This window comes from Hypanus sabinus, chromosome 3 (assembly GCF_030144855.1).
Source record: "Hypanus sabinus isolate sHypSab1 chromosome 3, sHypSab1.hap1, whole genome shotgun sequence".
Classification (NCBI taxonomy): Eukaryota; Metazoa; Chordata; class Chondrichthyes; order Myliobatiformes; family Dasyatidae; genus Hypanus; species Hypanus sabinus.
This window is the reverse complement of record NC_082708.1, coordinates 77,915,224-77,931,218: the sequence shown is the minus strand read 5'-3', so window position 1 is coordinate 77,931,218 and position 15,995 is coordinate 77,915,224. Positions and strand designations below refer to the sequence as shown.

General features: G+C 38.7%; 1 protein-coding gene across 4 annotated transcripts in view; it reads left to right on the top strand.

Annotated features, from left to right (window-relative positions):
* The window catches only part of tdrd3 (tudor domain containing 3), an 86,402-nt gene that overhangs the window by 55,888 nt on the left and 14,519 nt on the right, over positions 1–15,995 (top strand). For all 4 annotated transcript variants that reach the window (XR_009511228.1, XM_059964733.1, XM_059964735.1 and 1 more), the window contains 3 exons: positions 622–747; positions 6,405–7,252; positions 11,619–11,744. Coding sequence is in view for 3 of the 4 variants with exons in the window: in XM_059964733.1 (XP_059820716.1) it covers positions 622–747; positions 6,405–7,252; positions 11,619–11,744 (1,100 nt within the window). In the remaining variant the exon portion in view is untranslated. The remainder of the gene's footprint in view (positions 1–621; positions 748–6,404; positions 7,253–11,618; positions 11,745–15,995) is intronic.

Sequence of the window (15,995 nt, the reverse complement as noted above, 5' to 3'; positions counted from 1 at the left end):
TTTGAGTGTTCACAGACCCAAAAAATAACCTACCAAATCATACCAAATAACACACAAAACCTAAAATAACACGAGCATGTAGTAAAAGCAGGAAGTATATGATAAATATACAGCTTATATAAAGTAGAAATATTGTATGTACAGTGTAGTTTCATTTATCAGAATCAGGAAGAGCGAGCCAAAATCGATTTGGAGAAAAAAAATCTGCACGCACGCACCCACGCGTGTACACACATGCACACATAACTGCCCGTACAAAGCTTCAGGGTCATGGTAGTCTTTCTTGGGGTAAGCGAGTATAAAGTGGGCATCCTTTTTTCGTAAAAGCGAAAATCCCCTTTGGTTAGCGAAAACAGGTAGGTCTTTTGTAACAGTGAGCTGTCGTAAAGCGAACGTTCAGAAAAACGGGGACCACCTGTATTTGAGATGCTGACCAAATTCTGAACTAGGTAGCTGCTTTTACTCACTTTGCCATTGAAGGCAATAGTTTTCTATGAAACTTACTAGCAGTCTTGCACCTCAGTGAGTTTTTCAAATACAATGTTGATTTTTCAATATGTTTATGCTTAATCCATGTGCACATTTTAATGTTTTAATTGGCATACTTACAATTTTTATTAGGGAGAGGAAGAGGTAGAGGGAGGTCAAGGTCTGAAGATGATGAAGATGTAGCAGGTGCCAGACCATCTGCACCAAGCACCTTGTTTGACTTCTTGGAATCAAAGATGAGTTCGTTAACTGTTGAAGGTTTGTATTTATCTGAAGAATTGAGTAAGGGGATTTGAGGGGGGAGGAGTAGAAATTAATAACTTTTGGTCTTGCTGAAGATATTTTTGAATAAATTAAAGTGTCATGCATGTCATTTATGCAGAAGTGCTGGGGACATGGGGGGGTAAGGAATGTTTGAAAAGTTTTGGCCGAGCATTAAGCTTTCACGCTCCACTGTTGTTAGTTGTGATTGATTGAATGTTAAAACTTGATGAATGGTGTTAACCTAATTTTAGGTTGAAAAACTGCCAGTTAACAAAGAGAAAAAGACTTTAAATGAAAATCTCTTTAAATATTGCAAATTTTAGAGGTGATCAAATTCTACTTGTCTTCATCTATGTCCATTTCAGTGTCAGGTTTATTATCTGACTTGTATGAGGTGAAATTTGTTTTCCAGTAGCTGTACAGTGCGGAGTGAAAAATTACTATAAATTGCAAAGTTAATAGTGTTCTAAAAAAATAACGAGTTATTGGTCATGGGTTCATGCACCATTCAGAATTCTAATAGTGGAGAGAAAGAAGCTGTTTCTGAATCATTGAGTATGAGTCTTCTGTGCCCGCCTGGTGGCAGTAACGAGAAGAGGGCATGCCCCAGATGGTGAGGGTCCTCATTGATGGATGCTGCCTTGCTGAGGTATCGTCTTCTGAAGATGTCTGTAATGGTGGGGAAGTGGTGCCTGTGACAGTGCTGGCTCAGTCTTGAACCCTCCATGGATTTTTGCTATCCTGTGCATTGGGGCCTCCATACCAATATAATAAGTATTAATCTTCAACAGTAATGATCAGCTAAGCACAAAGAATCTGTATTTCCCAATGTCTGAACTAACAAACATGTGAAATTACAAACTAAATATCTGTGTGCACACCCACTTGCTTTCTCCGAACCTCCATGACCAGTCAAAGAATAGAAAAGGCAGTGGTTGTCTGTCAGATCTAGCAATGACAGGAGACCTGTGCAGGAAAATTTTTAAAGTTGTAAGCTATTGCAGTGGGGCATTTCCACTTTCCTGGCCTCAGAAGTCCAAGTCCAGTTGCATGAATAGTCGGTCGTCAAAGGTCTTCCTTGGTTGCGGTAGATGACCATGTCCTTGTCATGCCCTTCACGCTCCGTGAAGCGTTGCAGAATGACCATCCTGGCCTTTGGATCTCACTGTAGATCTCATCTGCCCCGTCCACCAAAGCTGCCTTCACAAACTAGGACTGGCGTGTCCCTATCTCACTGGGGTATGAGGCCCACCAGCTGCGCTCATTTGGTTTAGCGCACCTGTCAAGGCGGTTTACAGGCGTGTGGCTACAGTTGCATCCAAGCAGCTCTCATCTGTGGCTCCAAGTAGATAGAAGAATAAGACCCAGGAAAAAGTCTGCACTGGCCGGTGTTCTTCTTGATAGAACAGAGAAATCTACAGCATGTTACAAGCTGTTCAGCCCACAATGTTGTGCTGACTACGTAACCTACTCTGGAAACTCCCTAGAATTACCCAACCGCATAGCCCTCTATTTTTCTAAGCAAGAACCTATCTAAGTGTCTCTTAAAGACCCTATAGTATCAGTTTCCACCACGCACTTACCATCTGTGTGGAAAAACTTGCCCCCTGATATCCCCTCTGACCCTACTTCCAAGCAGCCTAAAACTGCCCCTCGTAACAGCCATCTCAGCTCTGGGAAGAAGCCTCTGGCTATCTACGCAATCAATTCCTCTCATCATCTTATAGACCTCTATCAGGTCACCTTTCATCCTCCGTTGCTCCAAGGGGAAAAGGCCAAGTTCTCATAAGGCATTCTCTCCAATCCAGGCAATATCCTTGTAAATCTCCTCTCCACCCTTTCTATAGTTTCCACATCCTTCCGGTAGTGAGGTGACCAGAACTGAGCACAGTGGGGTCTGACCAGGGTCCTATATAGCTGTAACATTATCTCTTGGCTCTTAAACTCAATCCCACAGTTGATGAAGGCCAATGCACTGTATGCCTTCTTAACCACAAAGTCAACCTGTGCAGCAACTTTGAGTGTCCAATAGACTCAGACCCCAAGATCCCACTGATCTTCCACACTGCAAAGAGTCTTACCATTAATACTATATTCTGCCATCATATGTGCTCTACCAAAATGAACCACCTCACACTTACCTGGGTTGAACTCCATCTGCCATTTCTCAGCCCAGTTCTGCATCCTATCAATGTCGTGTTGTAACCTCTGACAACCCTCTGGACTATCCACAACATCCCCGACCTTTGTGTCATCAGCAAAATTACTAACCCACCCTTCTACTTCCAGGTCATTTATAAAAATTGCAGAGGGGTGTGTAGGGTGGGGGGGGGGGGGGGGGGTGGTTCCCAGAACAGATCCTGCTGAACACCACTGGTCGCCAACCTCCATGCAGAATACGACCCATCTACAACCACTCTTTGCCCTCTGTGGACAAGCCAAGTCCCGATCCACAAAGCGAGGTCTCCTTGGATCCCGTGCTTCTTTACTTTCTGAATGAGCCTTGCATGGGGAACCTTATCAAATGCCTTACTGAAATCCAGTACACCTTCATCAATGTTACATCCTCAAAGAATTCAGTTAGGCTTGCGAGGCAGGATCTGCCTTTGATGAAGCCATTCTGACTAACCCTAATCAGATTGCCTCTCCAAATGCTCATAAATCCTGCCTCTCACGATCTTTACCAACAACTTGCCCACCACTGAAGTAAGGTGTATAATTTCCTGCTTTATCACTACTCCCTTTCTTGAATAAGAGATCAACATTTGTAACCTTCCAATACTCTGGTACTTCTCCCGTTCCTATAGATGATGCAAAAACCATCACCAGAGGTCCAGCAATCTCCTCCCTTGCTTCCCACAGTAGCCTGGGGTATATCTTGTCCAGTCCTGGTGACTTACTGAACAATGCTTTTCAAAAGCTCCAATACATCCTCTTAATGTGTATATGATCAAGTGTTTCAGTCTACTATAAGTCATCCCCACCATTGCCAAGGTCCTTTTCCCGAGTGAATACTGAAGCAATGTAATACTGATCCTGTTGTAATCTCCACATTTCTAATGTGGGGCCATCTGCTTCAGTGACGGTTGGTCTCCACAAAGTTGTTGCTATCTGTGCCCCTGAAATAGTCCATTCCAATTCTTTTCCTTATCCAACTAACTCTTGTGTTTCAATTGTAGTGCCTCAAGTTCACCTGACTGACTTGTGTAAGCTTCTCGTTGAATGTGGTCCAAGGCTGCAAGCAGAATTGTTTCATGGCTTGTTCCTCCTACCTTGTCCCTGGATAATTCCGTTTGTTCTTTCCATCACTGGTTCAAACTAGCCCATCTGAGTTAGATGAATACTGGGCCCAAAAAGAGAACAGGTTGTCCCTTCTGCAAGTCTGCCATTTTACATAATAAAAACTTCTTGTCTGAGAGTGGTCGCAGGTTTAGCACATCAGCAGAAAGCATTGAGTTCAATTGCTGAATAACCATCTCTGAGCAAGAACCAGTTCACAAAATGGTGGATGCAAGGACAGTCTCATAAAATGGCTGACTCCATTCCTGTAACCGCATGGCAAGAGCACAGACTTTTGCTTTGTCTGTTTCCACTGCCTTTACCTCATTCCTGTTCACTTATTTGTTGACTGTAGTTCTGTCTGGCCAACACCAGGCTATGATGCAACCTGTTAATGCTTTCCACAGTACTTCTCTAGAACTTTGTAGGACTCTGGTAACATAAAATCTCCTTGAACTCCTAACAAAGTCAGGTTGTTGGCATGCCTTGATGATGGCATCATTCTATTGGGCCCAGGATAGATCCTCTGATATCTGTGACTGTTCCTGCCCAGTCCACCAACTAACTCATAATTCCCCTTACAGAATGGATATAGTTGTTCAGATACCCCCACACAAGACAGGCTGGAGCCAAACTTACCTACTACATGATAGTCCCGAAAGACAAATTATAGAATAGGCATAATTGCTCACATACACAAAACAGACTGGAGCTGTCTTATCTCTGCGCATGATTGCACAAGAACAAGGACCCTGAAACACTGGCTAACTTCGAGAAGAAATATTGCTCAGCATTAAATAGCACTTCTGATGATCATCAGTGGTTTCTTTCAGAAAAACAGCCTGCTATGTTTAACTGACTGTGTTAACCCTTTACATACTTTATCACCACTTCTGACCCTTCAGTGGGGACTGATGTGTGTTTCCTGACTTCCTCTTCCTGAAGTGTACAACCAATTCATTGGTCTTGCTGACATTGAGTTCCAAGTTTGTTGTGACACTTCTCAGCCGGCCAAATTATCTCACCCCTGTATGTCTCTTTGTCACATGAAATTTTACCAAGAACAGTGGTGGTGGTGTTCTCTGTGTCTCCTAATATAGTTTTGTTTTTTCCTAATACGTTTAAAAGTTGTTGACATCCAAACTCTTCGTCTTTCTTGAAAAGTCTCTTATCGTTTGTGATCCTTTTTACCTTGTTAAGGTAACATGCTGTTCCTAACACTCCAGGATTCCTTTAAATTTTTCTGATAATTTCAAAGCAGGATGAAGGGGTGCCTCCTTTCAGTGCTACAAGAATGGGCTTATTTAGCTGAGGTCTCGATCTATAGCTATCTATATCTATAACTTTTGATGATGCAAATGTCATTTAGAAAGTAAGTCAGCGTCTCAAATTACTACTAAAATAAAAAGTGGGAATTTCTGTCAAAACATTTTGAAGAAATCTTAGTAAGATGCAAAAGCAATTATAGTAGTGATCCATAAATGACATGCTAAATGTCTCCAACATATCCAAGGTTACAGAACTGCATGTGGATTTGAGCTGTTCATTTCATGTTGTCATAAGCCTCTTGATGTTTTAATTGTCTTTAACCCAAACATACATTTAATATGACTATCTTTCAGATTTGCTATTAAGTAACCAATTTTCTCAAACAAGTACAGTGCTGGATATTATCACCTGAACATTTATTGAGCTTGTTGTATTAAATATGGATGTTGTTGGGTAATTGAATGCCGGTGGGAAATGCACAGGAGTAATTTCTATATGTGAGTCATGATGTGTTATAAAAATAACCCTTATGATTAGGTCAACATTATGCTTTAAGGATATTAAAGATGAAGACTTCAATATTTATTGTATTTTGTTTGCATATATTTTTAAGTTTACGATTCAGTTCCTTGTATTTTAAATATTGGAAAGCTGTTGAGAATTGGAATACTGAATTTTGAGCCTTCCATCGCCATATTGTTATTGCTTTAAGTTGCTGCAGAAATCAGTCATGTTTATTCGGCAGTTAAGTGATTGTCATTGAAGGGAAAAATTTAGTTATTTGAGCTTGGGTAGACGTGAAAGTGGGCAATGCTTAAAGGTGATATAAGGGATCTATAGAATAGGATGTTGTGGTTGAACAAGAGGTGGAGCAGATACTATACCAATGTGTGCTTCAACACTGTTGACCCAGCTGAATTTCTATCTCAATCTCTTTATACATAAATTATGTATAATTTTATTACCTTCACACATAGTTTTGGCAATGGATGGAGGAAAAGTCTTGAAACACTGCAAATGTTGTGAATCATATTTGTATAGTGTTAATATGAACGAAAGTTAAAAAGTATAATTCAGTTATGCTCTGCTGGTTTTTTTTGTAGAGTCAAAGATGGAGCCTCCACACCATTCAGGTGCTGATAAAGATATTGCTGTGAAGGGCTATCAGCAGAAGAATACACCCTGGAATAATGATCGGCCGCAGAAACATGACAGACCACCTCGTTTCCAAAGGGAGAATATATTGGCAAAGCAAGCCTCTGAGAACTGTGGGCCACCGAAGGGCAGAGGTCCTGATAGACAGACCTCTGCAGGATGCAGTAACTGGGTAGATGATGGAAGAAGAGGTGGCAGGCATTATGCTGCACATGGACAACAAGTTGTTCACTTGGATAATGAAACAGCTCGAAAGAGTAAGGGAGATAACACAAGTAAATTTGGAGATGGTCCAAATTCAATGGAATTTAAAGGTGGCCTGAGTCAAAAAGATAAACTGGAAAACAATACTCAAAGAGCAAAATTTGAAAACCAGCGACATAATTATAGTATTTACAATGAGCAGAAAGCCATGGAACTTTCGCAAATAATAGGTAGTGGAATCTCTAGAAATGTGAATAATGAAAAGGATTTCAATTTTCACATTGATGACAAGTACAGTGCGCAGATTATTGGTGCATATAATACATCGAATGGCCAAATAGATCCCTTTCTGAGAAAAAGAACAGGACCTATAAAATCCACAGAATCTGTCCAGTCAAAGCTTGCTGAATATTCAAGCAATAATGGAATTTATGATTCAGTGTCAAAGAAAAGAACTGGACCAATTAAGCGGGAAAGAACATGGGGAAAGCCTTATGAAATGGAGAACTCTGCTCCTGTACTGTCAACCAAAACACTGAGTGATTGGAGACCAGGAGATCATTGTCTAGCTCTCTACTGGGAAGATAACAAGGTAGGATTGGTTGGCGTGACATTTGCTTAATTGATAGAGTTTGTAGTTTTTTTCAGATACAAATGTTTTCTGCTTCTCTTAGTGAAGAGTACAAAGAAATCGAAATGTACCCATTCTGGGTGCTCGGTATCATAATAATATTCCCTTAGTCAAAAATAGCATAGCTAAATACATGCAGAAAAGTCAATTTTATTTCTGCAAAGTTGTTCCACCACAGACCAGAGTAGTTCAAAGTTCAAATTATTTTTTTTAAATCTGAGTCTATACATGTCACCACATACAACCCTGCAACTTCTTTTCCTGCGGGCATACTTAGCAAATCTATAGAACAGTAACTGTAAACAGGATCAATGAACAACAAACTGTACAAATGCAAATATAAATAAATAGCAATAAATAATGAGAGCATGAAATAAAATAACAAGATGAAGAGTCCTTAAAGTGAGACCAATTGTTTGTGGGAAAACTCCTGAAATGGAATGAGTGTAGTTATCCCCTTTTGTTCAAGAGGCTGATGGCTGAGCAGGAGTAACTGTTCTTGAACCTGGTGGTGAGTCCTGAGGCTCCTGTACCTTCTACCTGTTGGCAGCAATGAGAAAAGAGCATGCCCTGGGTAGCGAGGATCTTTGACGATGGATGCTACTTTCCTACAGCAACGTTTCATTTAGATTGGCTCAGTGGTTGGGAGGATATTACCTGTGATGTACTGGGCTGAATCCACTACTTTCTGAGGATTTTCCACTCAAAAGCATTGGAGATCCCATGCCAGGCCATAATGCAGCTCGTCAGCACACCTTTTACTGCACATCTATTGAAGTTTGCCAAGGTTTTGATGACATGCTGAATCTCCACAGACTCCTGAGGAAGTAGAGCTGTCATGCTTATGTTTTTTGGGGCACTGAGTCGTCATGTTGCAGTTGCATTAAACATTGGTCAAGCCATATTTAGAGTATTCTGTCTACTTTTGATCTAGTTTCTACCTTCTCTAAAGCCATCTGTTAACAGGAAGGCTTTAGAGAAGGTGCAAAAGTGGTCACCAGGATGCCGCCTGGATTGGAAAGTATTAGAAAGATTAGTCAAATTTGAATTGTTTTATATTATGTGGGAAACTGAGAAAAGAAACATAAATAAGGTATTTTTTCCAAGATAATAATGTTAAATACTCAATGGTGTAGTTTTACTCTGAGAATGGGTAAATGTAAAGAAGATGTGTGGGATAAGATTTTTTTGGTGTTGGTGTAGTGGTGTGAGCAGGCATGATAAGTTTGAGACATTTACACCAACACATGACATGCAGGAAATGGAGGGATATGGATTATGTGCAGGTAGGTGGTTTCAGTTTAATTTGGCATCAACGTCATTGGCCAGAGGTCTTATTCCTCAGCTGTATTTTTCAAGTGTATAGTTTTGCACATACTTTGCTTCTTACATCAGACAAACTAAGCTTTGACTATTTCCATGTCTCTCAGGAGGACAGTGATAATTAGTTTTTGTCAGGAATGTTAAGAAACAATTTTCTCATTGTCCTATCCTGTTTGGTTAATCTGGCTTCACATCATGTTAGTTTTTGAAGGAACATAAATTCTCTCCTATCGTTAATGAAACCTCCATGAATTTTTTTTCCCTCTGGAATCTGGGCATAAGTATATGCATTAGCTAGAAGTAGGTCTGCCCAAAATGTGATTTACTGCTGCTTTTATTAATGGTCACAGTTCTGAAACAACATTGTTTCACCAAGTATGTGGCATTTGAGAAACAGCTGAGAATTGTATCATTTTTGTTGATCCTTGGATGGAAGGTGTGACCTATTCCTCTATCTCCTGCATGTTTATCAGTTTATCCTCTTTTCCCCCTTCATTCAGTGGTTCAGATGCACTCAGTATATTGTAGGACTGCAACAAAATATTGCACCCCATCATGGACACTGCAGATGTTTTTGTCTCTGCACAATGCTGGGGTTGCCTCTTTTTATTCTTAGCTCAAGTCCTGGTAAGCTCTTCTGTTTCTGCATTTAATGAAGCAGAGTTTTAATGTTTCTTAAATGTACATATGATTTTTTAATGTTCTGTCGATGAGCGGCAGTGAACCATCTGATTGGCCTATCAAAGTTCTCTTTGGGAACTAGTTGACTTGATCAGCATTTCTGATCTGGCTTTGTTCACGATTGCACTTAATAAAAGAAAGAGTAAGATCATGAAAGGTGAAGAGTTATACCTTAAACACATTCAGTTTGTCATTTCCCTTCTAAGAGAGAAAAAAGCTTAGATGCAGTAACATAAGTAGCTTAATATTGAACAGCAAACTAATTTCTTTCAGAAACCCTTTTAGTTTGAGGAGTAGTACTAACAAACAATGTACACGTATTTAACTTGTGCAGTGCTTGATCGTTGAAAGCGTTCATTTTTACTAAAAATGTGGAACCTTTAACTCTTGCCTCTGGATGGCCATGACATAATATGTATTATTGAACAGTGTTTCTAATGTGGTTAAATGTACTGATTACTTATAATTTGTGAGGTTTGAATTTCTCAAAGTTCAAAGTAAATTTATTAAATTTATTATGTAACTGGATACAACCCTGAGATACATTTTCTTGTGGCTGTACTCAATAAATCCATAATAGAATAAATGAAGAAAGACTGCACCAAATTGAGTGTTCAATCAGTGTGCAAAAGAGACAAACTGCAAAACAAAAATAAATAAATATTAATTAATAAGCAACAAATATTGAGAACATGAGATGAAGAGTCCTTGAAAGTGAGTCCAACTGTTCCTATCTGTGGACCTTTCAATGATGTGAAATTATCCTTTTTGGTTTGGACTCTTCCTTTGCAACAGGATATTAATTGACTAAGTAGGTTAGAACTTGGAATGAGAGGATATTGTTTTAAGTGGGTGGGGAACATACTGATGCAATTCAACTCTGTCATCATAGAGGGCATCCTCATATCAGCCATTTTGGTACAACATCCTCTCACAGTATACAAGCAAACTGTCAGGTCAGCAGAAAAAATATCATTGACTACAGAATACCATCACTGCAGGACTTGTGTATGCCCAGGGCAAAGAAGTGGACAGGAAAAATCTTTGCAGATATTCCCCACCTAGCAATCTGCTTTTTCCAAAAGCTCCCTTCTGGAAAGCACTATATAGGGCTATTAAAACAAAAGTGTCATGCCATTTAAAAAGATCAACCATTCTAGTTATGTCCCCACACCGCGCTATGTTATCTTAATCACTGCACTGTAAACATTTTAAACCACTTTTTTATAAAGTTTACATTGTAAATGAATGCTATTTATGTACATTTTGTACACTGCTTAGTGTTTAGAGTGAATAGTTTTTAAACAGTGTCAGTTATGTCTTTAAAAGCAGTGAATTTTGTCATTGATAGTTGATGGGAAATGGGCAGTTAGACAATTCACTGCAGTTTCAGCATTCAGGGCTGGAGATGCCACAAACAACCAGGATTGAAAATTAAACTATTTTACTACTACAAGTTGGGAGCTATGAAGTACTTGAGGATATCTGCAGTCACCTTGAATGTTACAATGAAAATGAAGATTTGGAGCATGCAATCATCGAAAGCATTGTGTGAAGACAGTCTATCATCTGCACTGATTTTGTTCATGTACAGTCAATCAAAAGAACATGGCAGCATACACTGGGCAAATTGCTCCATCGATAATGATTAGGAACTAGTTTTATAGTACTGCAGTAGTATTGTTAGTGTTCTGATTTGTTCTGTATTTGATTTAAGTACATAATTTGTTGCTCATTAAAACGGCAATTTGTCTTTTTCAAAACTGCTCCATGAAACTTTGGATAATTGAGGCAGCCACTAAATTGGGCCAAAATAAGCTGGTGTTAAGCAAATTAACTGGAATCCACTGTCTATGTAAATGTGCATGGCAAATAAAGTTGATCTTTGAGTTCCTTGAGGTATTTAAAAGTGAGGTGCAGGAATTTTTTGTAATACTGGGTGGAATATTGTAGTATTAAAGTATTTAAAGAGGTGGCAAATGCACTTTGCAAAATTGAAGACTGGAACATCGGTACAGCGGACAAGATCAGACCTTGTATACTTCAGCCGTAATGGATGGGCTTGAAGGTCTAGGTGGCTTATTCAATTTTTTTTTGATTTCTTGTGTATTTGTATTTTGAGGTAAATATTATTTATCTCTGACAGATCTGAAGGTCCCAGTGTAATCCGATTTGGGTTACCATTCTATATTTTTATTAAAGTTGGGGCTTAAGGAGCAACAGAGAAGTCTGAAATGCTTTGTAATGCTGTGTGCATGCTGCACTACTACACTGTTGTTTAGCCTAAATTTCACTTTTATTGTTTTTTTCCGCTTTTTTTTAGTTTTATCGTGCCATCATCAAGGCACTTCATCCTTCAGGAGTGACAGCAGTTGTTGTGTTCAGCGGCTATGGAAACTATGAGGAAGTACTTCTCAGTAATATTAAACCACTTCAGGAGGAATTCTGGGTGGGTACACCTTTCATTCTTTGTGTATCCTGTATTTACTTGTGTGATTTTTTTTTTCTCCCCTCTGGTGCTCTGTTATCCATAGAACTGAGTTTTATTTTTAAGTGGACATCTTGTAATTCATTTTGTCTTCTCAAAATTGCAGTCTCAATTAAAATAAATTACTGTTACATGAGGCCTGAGTATAAATGCCAACAAATTATCAACAGTCTATGTCCATAACCTCTGTTAATCTCTGCTATTAGTGGAAAAATGCTGTTGGCGAAAAACGTTTGTTGCCCTTTCACGCCATTATTCATTTGGACCATCCGTGATCTATCTTTGGCATGTATAGAATCCTTGTTATAGATTTGCTCCTTCTCATTGTAATGTTTCTTTAATTCCTTATCACCTTTTGACTTTGAGTACCAAAATAATTATTTCTGGTACTACAAACATACAGTAAAAGATAATACTTTTAAAGACAAAATAAAAACAACAAGGACAGAAGAATGCCAGAGGAATAACTTTTGAGGTTGTTGGTGCGGTGGATGTGTTAGAGTAAATTTTGGGAGGTATAAGTTGAGTGGATGAGAAGGAAAGTTAATCTCAACAAAGGGAGATGAAAGAAAATAAGCAATGAATCAACTGAGGTAAAGGCAAATAAGGGAGAGCTTGAGTTTTATTCTTGAATGGCATTTTTAGTTTGTTTCCCTTGTAAATGCAAAATCTCTTTTGGGCCCAAATTTGCATTGGCCTAATTAATATACTTATGGAATTTGATAATTGGAACCCTTCTGTGCCTCCTTCATTCAAGCAATCTGAATATGTGGTGCTAATTTAGGTGCAAGCTTTGACTCGCTCCATTGGTTTTCTTCTTGTCTCTGAGTGAGCTGCTGGTATTCCATGATAATTACTGAGCTGCTCTTGATTTACTGAACAAGTGCTGCACTATGTCTGCTTTTTGGGAGATGTTTAACTCCTTGGCTTATGATGAAGTCTATTTTCCCTCATCACTGAAGATATTTAACTCCTGGACCTCAATTTTAGAACTTGTATTTAATCTTAATCAGTGGATTTTATTTTTGCATTCTAAGACATGGATTTGCATAAACAATGTTTGTTCTATTTTAATCTTATCTATTATTTGATAAATTATTCTTAACGTGTTTGAGCACATTATATTGATAATCTAAGTGAATAACTGCATGACCAATTCACATCTTACTGTGTCAAGGACAGTCTATACATGGCCCAGCCAGAACTGGACACATTTTTGCGCCTTGTTGAATTCGGCAAGATCTGCAACAGTACAGTGTTCCTCTAGCAATGGGCATTGCAGGAGACGTTGCATAGTTTGTGGCTCAGTTCCACATTCACAAGTTGTCGGGCTTCGTGAACAGTGTTGTTCCATTACCAATTTACACGAGCAAGGTTGAAGGGAAGCAATCTTGACCTTAAGGTTTTTCTATCCTTGAAATTGTTTTGTAACTTTTTGCTTTTATCAAAATTACTGTTAATGGCTGGGAAGAAGCAGAAACTATAGTCCAAGAAAAGTGTCTCTGATGGTGCCGGTCCCTGAAATTTTTTGACCGTGTTGGGAGTAGTGATGAGGAGTACATTTTTGCCTATACTACCAAGTGACAATTTCAGTAGAATTGACATTATTTAATAAACAAAAACATTCTTTCTGATTTAAACAATTGAATTTCTGTAGTTTCTCATAAGAAACAAGTACTGACAGATGCTTAAATTTTGCTGATGCTGAGAAAAGCCACTGAGAGGACAACCTTTCATTAATTATAAATGAGCTTGGAAATGTGAGCATAGCTGTAGCAGTGGAGCTTGTATGATTTACAAGAGTTTATATTTATTAGTGTTGCAGTTGTGGATTAGGTGGAAGCTACCCCTAGATCTTAATGTTACCGCAATTCGAAATTCCAGAGCTGCTTGTTCCAGGCAGGTCACCTGAGAAGTGCCTCATTTCATTCAAGTTATTCCCTCTTCAAACTTGGTTCATGAATTGAAACAATGAAGTGCAACAGAACTTGCAATTTCACCCGCATTAGTCATTGAGTGTCTGGAGATATGACAATGTGTTTTTGGCATCTGCATATACAAAGCACGTGTACATGTCTTAATAATAAATTTACTTTAACTTTGTCAAGACTCTACTAGTGTCAAGGTTGTGCTGTGATCTCCTATATTGTGCAGCAAAAGAATTAAACGAGAAGGGAAGTGTAGGGATTGTTTGTTTTTGAGAAGGTGGTCAAGAGGAGGAGCTGGAGGAAAGAAAGAAAAAGACCCTCTGCAGTGTCTCTCATAACTTTTAAGAAACGTGCTTTAAAGTGTGATCACTGCTTTAAGGTGGATACATAATCATCTTATCAATAAGATTCATCATTGCATTGTTTGTAAGCCAAGTCTGATTCCTGCTGTACACAAACCAAAAATTGGACACTTTGATTTTTGGCAAGTCATCACTAAAGTCCTTCTTTTCAGAGAAGATGATTTACTTCCTCCAGAGGATGTGGTAACATTGCAACAGGAGGATACAATTACATAAACAACTATTTTTCCCTGTCTTTATGCAAAGTGAGCAGAGCAAGCAAATTTCATTGAAGTGCAGCATTGGAAACATGTTTGGGAATAACTACAAGGCCTTGTGCACCAGTTCATTTGCAGTAAATGCCAACATTATTTGCCTTCTTAATTGCTTGTATAATTGTCAACTTTTGCTTTGTTTATAGGGGCACCCATTGACCTCTGAATACAAACTTCTAATAGCTCTTTACCATTTAAAAAAAAGTTCTTATTTTAGCAGAGACTATTACTGTTCATGAGTGGGAATCGCATTTATGCTTATTAGTTTTAATAACATACTAAAAGTTGCATGTTTCTATGGTGCTTTAATTGAGCAAAGTAAGATATTTAACTGGGGAAGCCCAGGAGTTTGAAAAGCTTTACCTCCACTAATCAAATGTCTTTGGAAATAAAACTTCTCATCCTCTTAAACTGTTCATTTTGAAATCTTACCCCCATGAACAGCTTGCTATCTTGAGTCTGAAAGATTTTATTTTCTCTTTTTTGGCATGTGAGTATTGGCTGATTTAAAAGAATAAATTAATAATTCTTAGGTTAAAGGAAAACAACTGTCCACATTAGCAAGCAGCCACTGAATAAATATTTCTCAATTTGAGGTGGTTTAATTTGGGAAATATTCAGTGGTTATTTGCTTATATTAACAAGCATTTGTGCATCGCTGCACAGTGCCTTGGAAAAAGTATTCAGCCCCCACAACTACTTCACATTTTATTGTCTCATTTTCTAAATTTAAAATATACTGAAGAAGGATTTTTTGAGCTGATCTTCAAAACATTGTGCAAAATATGTCAAATCAAAAGAATTGCAAAAACTTTTTTAGTTTACTAAAAATTAAAAGCCAAAATTGAAGCTAAAACAGTATTCATCCCCTTTGTAATTAATATGCTAATTTTCCTCAGGTGCAATATACGTATTACTAACTCACCCGATTTGTTGATGCAGAAAATTGGAGGATCACCTGTTTTCAATAAATCCATAAGAATAAGTACTCCTTCTGTCTGTAAGGTTCAACGGTATGGTAGATAGTCAACAGACCAAACCACAATGAAGACAAAAGAGCAATCAAGGCAAGTCAGGGAAATGATAATAGCGAAGTGCAAATCTAGTGAAGGATATAGCACCATCTCAAAGGCACAGAACATAGCTCAGAGTGCAGTTCACTAAAAAAAAATGTAAAAAATCTGAAACCACCACCACCACACTGCCTAGGTCAGGCCGTCTTCTAAAATTTGTCAGAGAAGAATGGCATTTGTAAGAGAGGCTACTGTGATGTTAACATCACTCTGAGTGAGCTGCAGAACTCAGTGACTGCAACTGGAGATGCAGTTCATGGATCCACAATCTCTCATGCCCTGTACAAAAAGGGTAGTTATGGAGGAGTGGCAAGGAAAACAACCCTGGCTTTAAAAAAACATCTTCACCTGTAAAGCCTTTTCAAGGCGCACTTGTATGATACAGTGAAGATTTGGAAGAAGGTCTTGTCTTTGGATGAGACTAAATGTAATACTCCACATTATCCAGGTAACACCATCCCTACTGTAAATACGGTGAAGGTAGCATCATGCTGTTGGGATGCTTTTCAGTAGCAGGGACGGGAAATCCAGGATTGATGGGAAAATGAATGCTGCTAAGTACACATCCTGAATAAAAACCTGCTAGCCTCTGCCA